The sequence below is a fragment of the Neospora caninum genome, chromosome XII (assembly GCF_000208865.1).
Source record: "Neospora caninum Liverpool complete genome, chromosome XII".
Taxonomy (NCBI): Eukaryota; Apicomplexa; class Conoidasida; order Eucoccidiorida; family Sarcocystidae; genus Neospora; species Neospora caninum.
The window spans coordinates 1,903,940-1,915,098 of record NC_018398.1 but is presented as its reverse complement, the minus strand read 5'-3'; the positions used below and the strand labels follow the sequence as shown (position 1 = coordinate 1,915,098).

Genomic DNA, 11,159 nt, shown 5'->3' with positions numbered 1-11,159 from the left:
CGATGCCGTGGGTTATCGAAACGTTTTGCTTTCCACAAGAAAAGCCTCAGGCGTAGTTACAAACAAGCTGGCCCTGCCTATACGGAATATGCATATTTCCAGCCTTTTTCCAGTTTTCCTCAGCTGCCTGCATGTATTCGTATCTACTGCTTCATGCGCTCGTGCATTCGGAAGTGTATCTCCTAGATAAACCCCTATACGAAACGCCTCATGTTGTGTCTCGTTGCAGGCTGTACATTTGCATGCATTATTTGAGGTGCTACTGTGAATAACGCTCTTCTACGTGCGTAGAATAGGGTTTTGAGCCCCTCCTCTTTATGAGTCCCGTCATGGAAAACTCCGAGGCGCCTGCCGCAGGTGCGGCGTCCACCCCCCCGTGTGCCTCTGGAGCCGAAACCAAGCACCGAGAACCGGAAGGAGACTGCATGGTGTGCTTTGAAGAACTCTCAAAGGCGAATTATGCAGAATACTGCATGCGCCCACAAGCAGCAGAAAGCAACGTTGAAGGAGACAGCGGGCCCTGGTTCCCCGCCAAATTTTGTGTGGACTGCATCGAAGAGCTCCAGGCGTCCCAGGTGAGACAGAATATTTGGCGTATATATGTATATATACATGTATATCTGTATGAGGAGAGAGCGTGACACCGAAACGGTTGTATATATATAAAGAGAGAGAGAGGACGTCATCTCTTGTTTACGGACACTTGTGTGCGTTTGTGTACGTCTGTGTCCGTTACACGTTATACGTGTTTGTGTATTCGGGGGTATTCCTATACGTGGCAGTATGCAGTTCGCCGCGGCTTTCTCCATTCCTCTGAACCCCCACTGAAAAAAATGGATGGGCGCGTGTGTGCAGTTCAAGCGTTACTGCGACAGTGTCGCTAACACGACGTGTGCGAGAGAGCAGAGGAGTTTGCTCGAACGGGGGCCGCCTGTCAATCTACGCGACCGACTCGCCTTTCCAGAGTCGGAAGATCAAGAGATCGGGGCACTCTGGTACGCAAAGGACAACGCGGTACACACTGCAAAACTCAAGGACAGCCTGGTAAGTCACACCACGGACAAAAGGGGGATCCGGAAAGCGATATATCTGCATATATATATGCATATGTATCGAGAAGCATGTTTCCCATGTTCTTGGAGGAAAGTAGTTATTTGAGTATGGGAAACTGCCGTTCACGAACGGTGTATGAAAATTAGGGTATATGAATATGTAGACCGTGAGGCGTGCGTGTACTTACTTCCGGATACTCATCTGTATTCAAAGATTTATATAGTGTTTTTTTGTGTGCATTTAGGCATACGAATATATATATATATATAGGTATGCATGCATATCTGCTATGCACATACGGATACCTTCATGCTGGTAAATCCTCTGTCGCTTGAACGTCAACGAGGCGCTGCAGCCAGGCAAACGTTTCAGTTCTTTCCGAGGTGCCTTCCAAGACTGACTGGAGATCGATATCCGTATGCAGCGGATGACCCTTCGGTTTCCAACCGTTGCTTGCAGGAAGGCGCAGCGCGACAAGCCCTCTGGAACGATTTGCGTCAGTTTGTTATCGTGGATGAGGATCCTGAACATAATGGCGAGGGGCCGGTACCCAAAACGACGTAACGTTCTCTCATGCATACCTATATGATATGTAAACGAATCGTTTTATATATACAGAGTTCTTTTGATCCCGGTACCACATGCACGTTGCCGCCGGCCCGGTGTGTCCTTTCCAAAACGTTCACGGCACTGGTTGTAACGGGGACTAGGCAGAATTCCAGGATTCGCCTGTGAGTTGCTCTGTATGTGTGCCTTTTGAGCAGAGGCAGCCAATGTAACACCATGTATCTAAACTTACATTATATTTACGCATGTGGGGCCCAATGCATCGCCCCCTTGCTTCAGACCCCAGGTGTGTACGGAAAGCCGCTGTGACCGGATTCATACGAGACCATGGCTGATGCACTGCTCCCGGCCGGGCGCAGTTCGGCCCATGAACCTGCCTTTCTAATACCTCCGCTAAACCAGAAACCTTGCCAGATAGGGACACAGCTGAAAAGTGCCCACGGAGGCATGCGCATGCTGATTTATCCCGGAGGAGAGTTTTGTGTGGACTGAAGCTTTCCACGTTGGCAGCATTGCCATGTGGCATCTGAGTGCCCCGAACCCGTGTCTTTCGATTCACGCTAATGAAGGAAAGCAAGAGCATAATGATCTTGGCTGCGTAATTTGGGTATACAAAGTTATAGTCAGTTCGTCTTGGAAAAAGTTTTCCCTATGCACATGACCAGACCCACATGTCAATGGCCTTCTCTGACGAGAGAGCTCTTGATGCCTGATCCCCGGAATTCGCACGAAGCCTGCCTTGAGAGCAAGAGTGGACGCGGAATCCGACATATGCGCGGAAAGCAAAAACGACAAATCGCACGACGCATTAAACGGCAAACGTGGGATACCCCTTTTCAGTGCCAAGATCGCCCCTGCCTGTAGTGTTTTTTCAAATTGTGTTGCTGTCGCACAATGCCCTCAGCTCAATCCAGCGCAGTTTGCGTCGTGAATGTCCCCGTGTCACGAATGATTGACAGAGCGGCTAACTGCGTCCGTGGGCCCCCAGCCTTTCTGAATATTCCCCCCTGGCATTCTTTACTGAGTCTTGGCCGCTGGAGGGAGCCGAGCCGTGTGTGCACAGAAGAATGCTGAGGATGCCGGCTGAGAGCTGCATGGGTGTCGTTGATTCACCCGTCAGTGACCGCCACCCAAAGTCTACTACTCGAACCAAGTTTTTGGGCAAAACTCCCACGTCATATGCGAGGGGCCAAGTGAAGGGCTGTGTTCTGTCGCAGGTATATACATGCATATGACGCGTCCGTAGTAAGAAGAAAATGCCAGCGTACGAAGACGGATGTATACATCCGTGCGGGAGCGTGGCCCCCTGGGCCACGATGTGCAGCTGTGGATCGAAAATCGTGGCATCTGTGGTGCTCAGTCCGTGAACTCGCCCCTCGCCACGCCTTACTTCTGGTTTTTGAATGCCTCTCAATAACATACCTACATTATCTCCAGCTTCACCTACTTCTAAAGTTTTAAGAGACATTTCCGTTCGTATTACTCCTAAATGTTAGACATCAAAACCTATCATCCCCAAGGACTCCGAGCAGCGGCTATGATGGACGCTGCTCAGCCCCGTTAAACAAAAGTGAAACTGTCCCGCGTACCAGGTAGTAGAAGTAGGAGCTCGGTTGGTCTCCACGGTTTTCAAGTCGCTTCTCGCTGGAAAAAATCATTCACAGCAAAACAGGGGATTGCGAAGTCAGCAAAGCTCGAACGTCACTAGTTTCCTGCAGCCCCTCATCTCAGGATCCGTGCGCATCGCCCTCCGAAACCTTTTGCTGAAGAGGTACATTCCTGGATTCTGTTCCAGAATCTCTAGATAACCGGTGTGCCAAAGGGCGTTTCAGCATCCAGGGCGTTTCACACTGCGTAGGGCAACCTCAAGAATTCTTTGTCGGTGCCGCTTCTCTCGTCGAGGAGGTACTGTCTAGTCAAAGGGCCTTCGCGTCGCTTCAGGGGGAGCGCACATATTTCGAGTCGCCGAACAACAATGCACCTGTTAAACGACGTCGGTACATCTTCATTTATTGCTTTGCTGAGATGTGTTTGTTTTGTACAATGGCTCGCATCATCCGCGCAAGTGATCGAATCATCTGCGCCCTCTTCATTTGGCTCTTCGTTGCCTGTACTACACCTTGTCCAGGTTGCCGTCTCGGTGTGCTGCGGATGTTCAGGCCGGGGGTAACAACCCTCTGTCTCCCACCGACTTGTTCGGTTCCATGCGGGGTTCACCTGCACACCTAAGACCCAGGCGCTGCATTAGCTGCTGGTATTTTCGGAGGTTATTTCTTTTTGGTCCTGCTTTCTTGATTTTTGTTGCTGCGCGTGGCTCTACCTCGCTTGTGTTGCTACCTGGAAAAGTGATTCGCGATTTTCCACGACGGAAAACTCAACACGATTCTCTGCAGCCTCTTGCGAATTTCCATTGCAAAATGCCGGCCCCGACGGTGTCTCAGCCAGCACCTGCCTTTGAGGCAGAAGCTGTCATGGCGGACGGTACCTTTGGAAAAATCTCGCTCGATCAGTTCAAGGGAAAGAAGTACGTCATTCTCTTCTTCTACCCGTTCGATTTCACCTTTGTGTGCCCGTCAGAAATCCTGGCGTTCCACCGTCTGCAGGGTGAGTTCGAGAAGAGAGGATGCCAGCTCCTCGGCGTCTCTGTTGACAGCAAGTTCGTGCACAACGCGTGGAGAAACCTCGAATTGAAGGAAGGTGGCATCGGTAAGATTTCCTTCCCGTTGCTCGCCGACGTGTCGCACAAAATGGCAGCGGACTACGGCGTCCTGCTGCCAGAGGGCATGGCCCTGCGCGGCCTGTTCCTGATCGACAAAGATGGCGTGCTGCAGCACTCCGTGGTCAATAATCTCCCTCTCGGTCGAAGTGCCGACGAAGCCTTGCGCATGCTTGACGCTCTTCAGCACGTCGAGCAGTACGGAGAAGTCTGCCCGGCCAACTGGAGAAAGGGAGAGAAAGCCATGAAGGCCACTGCGGACGGAGTCAAGGAGTACCTTGGAAGCAGCTTCACATCCAACTAGGTGTGTGCATTTACATGCTTGTAGTATAGATGTATTCGCACCTATTTGTCCGCATGTTGGTGTCAGGCGGTTGTCTTCGGTGGAGCATACAGAATACGCGGGAAAGTGAATTCGTGGTGACGTACAAAAAGAGAAAGGGTTGGACGTCGCTGCTTGGTGGGTTCGCTTGTGTCATGCGCCCGTCTGAAGTGCTTGGTACTGCAATTTACGAGGATGCGACTCCCGAACCGTTGTCCCGACCGTAGGGATGCTGTGAGGAAGGCCTTTTTCAAAAATATCCGAATGATGAGGTAATCCCGAACTCCGGGTCTTGCCGAGGTCCGGGGACGAAAGGTTCTCGTCACACCCGGAGCAGGTTTACAAGCAACCTCATTGTTAGGACACATACTAGTTGCAGCAATCTGTGTATCTGACGTATATTCGGAGTTCAGGCAGTAGACTTTAAATGGTGCGTTAGTACGCGCACTACCAAAGATGGCTGATGCCACAAACCTCCGCGTGCGCAAGTCTCGGAAAGAAAGTGCTCGATCTCCGGTATAACGACCGGAAGAGGTTGTGTGACACAGCTTCCGCTTTCTATGTTGCTCAGAATTCTAGTTCCGCGATTCACATCGAATCTACGGCGCCTTCGCAAGTGGGTGATCCGCTATGGAAGATTTAATATTTTACATTTTATCGGATTGCACTCCTGTAAATGACATGGTGCGGCTTTGTAGTTTCTAGAAACGATTGGAAATGACTCACATGGGCTTTTCGCGAGGGGCACAGCAGTCCGCGTGAATCAGACTGCATGTTTGCTCTTCAAAGTGGATTAATGTAAAGTTTGCTTGTGTGCCCATATATAAGACTGGTCAGCACCAAACGGAACGGGACGAACCTGGTGGCGTGGGCCACGAGACCCCTGTTCACAGTGGGGAAACGCCTGACGAAGAACGGGAGGCGAGTCCTCCACGTGGGACAGTACACCCCCACCCTTATGACAGAGCTGGCATGCCGGGCAAAACAAACTACAAATTTTCTCGCCTTCAACCGTCGGCAACCCACAGCCGTGTTCCTCAACTCATGCCTTCCGTCCCTGCAACGGCGCGTCGCCAGTTCCACACGTCATCCTCGTATTCACGTATACGTGACCATGCATACATATATATAACTGCAGTTGAATCCATATATATGTACGTACACATGCAATTTGTTCGACCACATAGTGGCAAAAGAGGTGATTTCCCCGGTTCAAATGAATCGCAAACCTCTTAGAATGGACCGCGAAGAAACCTGACACCAGGCACGCCACCACCGTACACGTTCGCTTCAGTGTCCGTATCCACTACACTCAATGCTGCATGCGTAAGTCATCCAATAGATCATGACAGAGGCCTTTTGTATCACGAGACGGAACTCGCGTCTTACTGACAAGTTCCCCCTCTGACCCAGGCCTCATTCCAGAGAGAGGCAAGCACAAGAAAAACGGGAGCAGCTGAGGTGCAGGGCATTCGCCATGTTTTGATGAGAATCGATATCGTACGTACGCCGGGCAGGGAACCTTTCGTTATGCTGGTATCTCTAAGCCGGGGAACAGGCAGTGAAGCTTCAATGAAGAGGGGGGGAGGGGTACTCCATTGTGCGTTGGCATCCTCACCGCTTCTCGACACATGCGGAAAGCGCGGGACCCATGAAATTCAAGGAAAACGGAGCCCGGCACAAATCCGTTTTGGGTTGTCTCGAAATAATGCAAACGGAAGAGAACGGAACCCTGCGGCCGCCCTATCACCGCGCACAACCAGGTGCATTCACAAATCGTGGACTGTGCGCATATGTATGTGTATATACGCGACAGCAGCCATACAGAGCGGCACCCACTATCCCTAGCATGGTTCGCGGTGGATGTACATAGCCATGCACATCAACGCAGATTTTTCTTACGCCAGCAAAACGAGAGACACTCCCCCATGCGGGTTTCCCCACTATCGCTTCTCTTGACGTTTTGACGCCACGCGCACGACCGATCGGCCGCAAAGAAGCGCGCGAGACAGCAATGCAGTGTTGCTGCGGACTTCATTGGTCCAGGGGATGTGAACGGCCCTGTTCAGACTCATTTGCGTTGGCAATCTGCGTAACAAAGCGCTCGCGAAAATCTGCAATCGCCATAAAACGAGGACTGCTGGCGGCGACGCGGCCCAGACTCCGCTGTTCTGGCCTGTGCAGGCCTTGCTCGTTTTTTTCCCGCGGCAGCGCACAACCACAAACCACACCCAGAAATGCACATGTATCCGTATCCGCACGCGTACGTACAGCATCATTCAAACGGAGACTTGCTGAAAGCTGTTCACCCAAAGTGCTCCCCGAGCAAGACTGCAGGAGAGAAGAGCCGCTCGAGCCCGAAGGCGTTCCTTAGCTGGCTGTCTATCTTCCTGTGCCCGCGCGCCACCAAAAGACGAAAAAAACTATAGTACCTTCTCCTTTACACACTCGTGCGGCATCCCTTCTCCTCCGCACGATCCACCTGCACCCTTTGCAGGCGCTCACTGGGCTGCCGGCGGCAAGTGTACTACAAAACACAGGCGTATACGGAAATCGTCTTTGTCCCCCTTGCGTGTGTATGCGTGCATGCATCTGGCGCTTGCAACGGTGCGTCCTCCGTTCAAATCGAGGATCTGGACTGAAAAATGAGTTGCGAAACCCTTTTGTTCACCCATTTGAGTCGACGCGCGACGCGCACAGACGCGTCCACCGAGGCGCCCGTCCCGTAACGTGGATTCACTGACGTCCGGTGCCCGTCCACAAGTCCTTTGAGCTGAGGCTGCTGTGTCCCTTCCCGTCGTGCACCTTAATACCCGTAGCCTCCCGAGTGAATGTAGTGGAGGTTTCCTTGCAGCCCATGCGGCTGCTGTGGCTGCACCGCATTGTGCAAATCCAATGCGTGACCGCCCGCTCCTCCCATGCCGTTCGCGCCGGGTGCAGCACTTGCACCGCCCTGTACAGACAGTGGACCTCCGGTGCCCGGATGCTTGCCTCCAACTCCGTCTTGAACGGCGTGAATTCTTTGGAGCAACAAAAGATGCGCGCTGTGTACGGCGCCCACAGTGCCGGAAAGGACGATTTTCCGGTCATTTGTACCGGGAACCAAGTCCCCCTTTTGGCTGATTTGAATGCGGGCTCCAGTCGCGTTGATAACTTCCGTCACACACGCCCCGTTGCGACCAATCACGGCGCCGATCGACTGGTCGGGAACCTGAAGGGAAATCTCGCACTGCAGACTCAGCGCGTCCGTGGCGGCGGCGTGACCAGCCGCACCGTGACCGTACAGATGGCCCCCCCCTCCATATGGGGCGTTCCCGTACACGTTAGGAACGACGCAGTACCCTGCGCCTCCGAGGGGCGCCCCGAGGCCGCCGGGCACGCCCGGGTTCCCGGGGCCTCCCGGAGCGCCTGGTTTGTAGACCACATGCATGTGGTCTCGCAGGTACGGGTCCGACTGGATGCAGGACGCGATACCCAGAGCAGCGGCACGGACTTGCTCCAGCAAGCCCGTGATGGTGATCATTCGTTCAGCCAAACCTTCCTCTCGACACGACACCTGCACGCGAGCTCCGGTTGTGTCCTGGAGCTCACGAATCTGCTGGCCTCCCTTGCCAATGATTGTCGACACAGCAGACCGGGGAACCGCAAGTCTGCAGGTAATCTTGTGCTGGGACGCGTCGTTGCTTCCGAAGGGGTCTCTGCCGACGCACTCCGCTGATCCGTTGCCTGCGCCGTTGCTGCCGGGCTGCGTGCCAGTCTGTGTCCCGGCGCCAAACTGGGATGTCACAGTTTCCTTGATTTTGCCGAGGATCAGAACGAGTGCGTTGTTCACCTGTTCCTGCTCGCCACTCATAACGAGGACCCGGTCCTGGGTTCCAGGATAAAAGGCGTTGAGGGGAGAGAGCTTCAGGGCGCAGCCTGTCTGTTGCTCCATGGCCGCAATGGCGACCCCGTTCTTCCCAATGATCGCGCCTGCTGCCACGTTATTCACGATCATCTTCAAGTAGCACGGGCCCTGGAAGGCCGAGCGTTTTGTTGGGGGAACAGAGGAAGCCTCCATGGTGTCTGTTGAGCGGCGAACGAGACCGGGGGAGACAGAATAAAGACGGCCAAGACCGGGGGAGACAGAATAAAGACGGCCAAGACCGGGGGGAGAGAACCAGGAGTTGTCGGGGACGGGACAAATCAACAAAACGCGACAAACCAGAAGAGACACTTCCAAAAAGGGGAACGACCAAAAAAATCCGGTTGTCTCACTTTCCCCGCGTCAAAAGAGTCAAGCGCGCGGAACCGACGCAAAGATGCTGCCTGATTCACTGGGAAAAGTGACACTATTACCAGTCTGCGGGGAAAAGCATACAGTTCCGAAATTTTCTGGACGACAAGCATGAAGACCAAAAGGGTATTCAGATGCAGGGCGAGGTAATTGCGCGTATATGGGCATATATAAAACTCTAGGGGAGTCGAGGATACACACATCGACCCGCACACTGCACGGTCTCACGACAGAGCCTACTGCGTAAAAGTCGGACAGTTATTGGCTCGGAGGGTCCTGCCAACACTTTGGAAGGAAATGATCGCAAAGTATCACAAACGGGAAAAACGCACCATATGTGTAAAATTCCGGTCTGTACCGTATTTGCTTTCCGGAAAAGCATTCCCCGCAACGGCGCTTACCGTCGGCTCCTAGGAAGGCTCTCGTGTGGAGAACTATGTTTGCGATTCCGTCCCAAATGCGGGGAGACACTCGAACGGAGCCAGCAGAAGTGACACCTTTCGAAAAAACCTTTCACAGGTTGAAAGTCGTAGTCTGCCCTCACCCTGGCAAGAATTGCTCTGTGACCCGGAGGCGAGAAAAGCGCAGTGCACTGTCGTCCTTGCTGTCGAAACACCACTGCTCTTTCGATATGCTCACGTGTGGATGAAATATGTGGAGGTCGATATGTGTTGAAGCCAGAGGGAGGAAAACGAATGTGCCCAAGGGAAATAGAGGAGCAGAGGAGATAGGAGTGGAAACAAAAACGCACAAAACAGTGGAAGCCGAAGTGGTAAGGAGCAGATAGAGAGACAGGAAAAATCTCGACCGCGAGGGGTACCCTCCATCGCAACGTTTTCGCCCCCAGAAATGCCCTGTGCGCGCATACGCGCTCACTCGGCCTTCTTTCAACCTCCTCGTACTTGAACGTGCCGACAACACGCGTGCGGACCCCCACCAAGTGTGTTCTATTTTTGTCGCAATCGCTTCGCAAGCTCTGTATATGTTCGTTTTCTAGAGCTGACGTAGAGCTGAGCACACCGTCGTGTATCACGAAGATGCAAAGATGGGTGAAAATCCGTTGTGTCGTCAAGATTGGCATCGGCGCTTCGGTCTAGGGTTTTGACACCAGCTTTCTATGGCATTCCAGGCGGGTGCCACGTGCATGGCAGATGCGTTGGCGGATGAGGACGATTCTGTCACTTGCAGGCTGCTCGGGAAAGAGGGCGATTCCAGCGATTTTTCCACTGTGAGGAAAGTACGGTTAACTCGCTTACCCATAAAAACGCGTGAGACTGCCGTATTGTACACACTGGACACGCTTCGTGTTTCCCAACGCATTGTGTACGAGCTCTCCTCTCTGCTCTGGCTGAAACAGCAAACACTCACGGGCTCTTTTTCACACACGAATACAAGCGATGAGTTTTTCTTCACTCCTGATGTAGATCGCCAATGGGAACGGGAGACAGATGTGGAAAAAAAGCGACAACTCATACGACCCCTGTCGCTGGTGCTAGCATTTTGTGATGCGTTCCGTCTATTAGCCGGCCTGACGAGAGGGTTCCCGGTACAGCAATTCTTCCCCGTGTCTTTTCCCCCGATTCCTGAGGAATTCTCCGAGGGACCCTGGAATCGTTTTGTGTGTCTAGTTGACAAGAGAAAACAACTTTACCATCAATTTCTTCTGTTCAGAAATGGCAGAATTCCGCGGTAATGCAGAAACCATTCTAGCGTGCAGGTGGAAAAATCACAAGAGAGCGCAGATGTATCAGCTTGCTGAGCGATGGGAATCGTGAGACGATGATAGCGGGGCGGATAGGCGGCCGATGTCATGCTAGCTTTCTGCTAAATTTGCAGAATGAGGCACAAGCTGCGGACGAGAGGCCGACAATTCTGATTGTTCAACTCGTTTTCGAGACATAGAGCTACCTAAACTGCGCATGAAAATGTGGGCGGAGGAAACGCGTCACACCCGATCCCCGCCGTTGCAGCCTTTTCCCACCGTCGCTAGGCGCTAGCATCCGAACTCATTCGCTGGACAAGACTCGTCTCCGTCACACGCGTAGATAATTTTACAAAACCTTTCCGTTTTTGTGAGATTTTTGAGGTCACTTTAGGCGTTTGTCTCTCATTTCGCGACTTTCTCTGATTTTCTCCGCACGGGGAAACGAAAGGCGCGTGGTCTTGCCAACTGAGTCGGTGCATGGCCTTGTCCACGGAAGAGTGGCACGAGGTTCCTGTCAGGT

General features: G+C 52.8%; 3 protein-coding genes across 3 annotated transcripts; 2 read left to right on the top strand and 1 right to left on the bottom strand.

Annotated features, from left to right (window-relative positions):
• Positions 1 to 473: 473 nt before the first annotated feature.
• On the top strand, positions 474 to 1,617 carry NCLIV_062640 (hypothetical protein; the record flags this gene model as incomplete). The annotated part of the gene is made up of 3 exons (XM_003885815.1): positions 474 to 575; positions 856 to 1,044; positions 1,513 to 1,617. 3 exons carry the CDS (start codon positions 474 to 476, stop codon positions 1,615 to 1,617), a joined length of 396 nt encoding a protein of 131 aa, XP_003885864.1.
• Positions 1,618 to 4,037: 2,420 nt separating this feature from the next.
• Positions 4,038 to 4,640, top strand: NCLIV_062630 (Thioredoxin-dependent peroxide reductase,mitochondrial, related; the record flags this gene model as incomplete). The annotated part of the gene is made up of 1 exon (XM_003885814.1): positions 4,038 to 4,640. The coding sequence occupies one exon, from the start codon at positions 4,038 to 4,040 to the stop codon at positions 4,638 to 4,640; it is 603 nt and encodes a 200-aa protein (XP_003885863.1).
• A 2,824-nt stretch (positions 4,641 to 7,464) lies between these two features.
• Positions 7,465 to 8,718, bottom strand: NCLIV_062620 (HnRNP-E2 protein, related; the record flags this gene model as incomplete). Its single annotated transcript, XM_003885813.1, has 1 exon — positions 7,465 to 8,718. The coding sequence occupies one exon, from the start codon at positions 8,716 to 8,718 to the stop codon at positions 7,465 to 7,467; it is 1,254 nt and encodes a 417-aa protein (XP_003885862.1).
• Between the last annotated feature and the right edge of the window lie 2,441 nt (positions 8,719 to 11,159).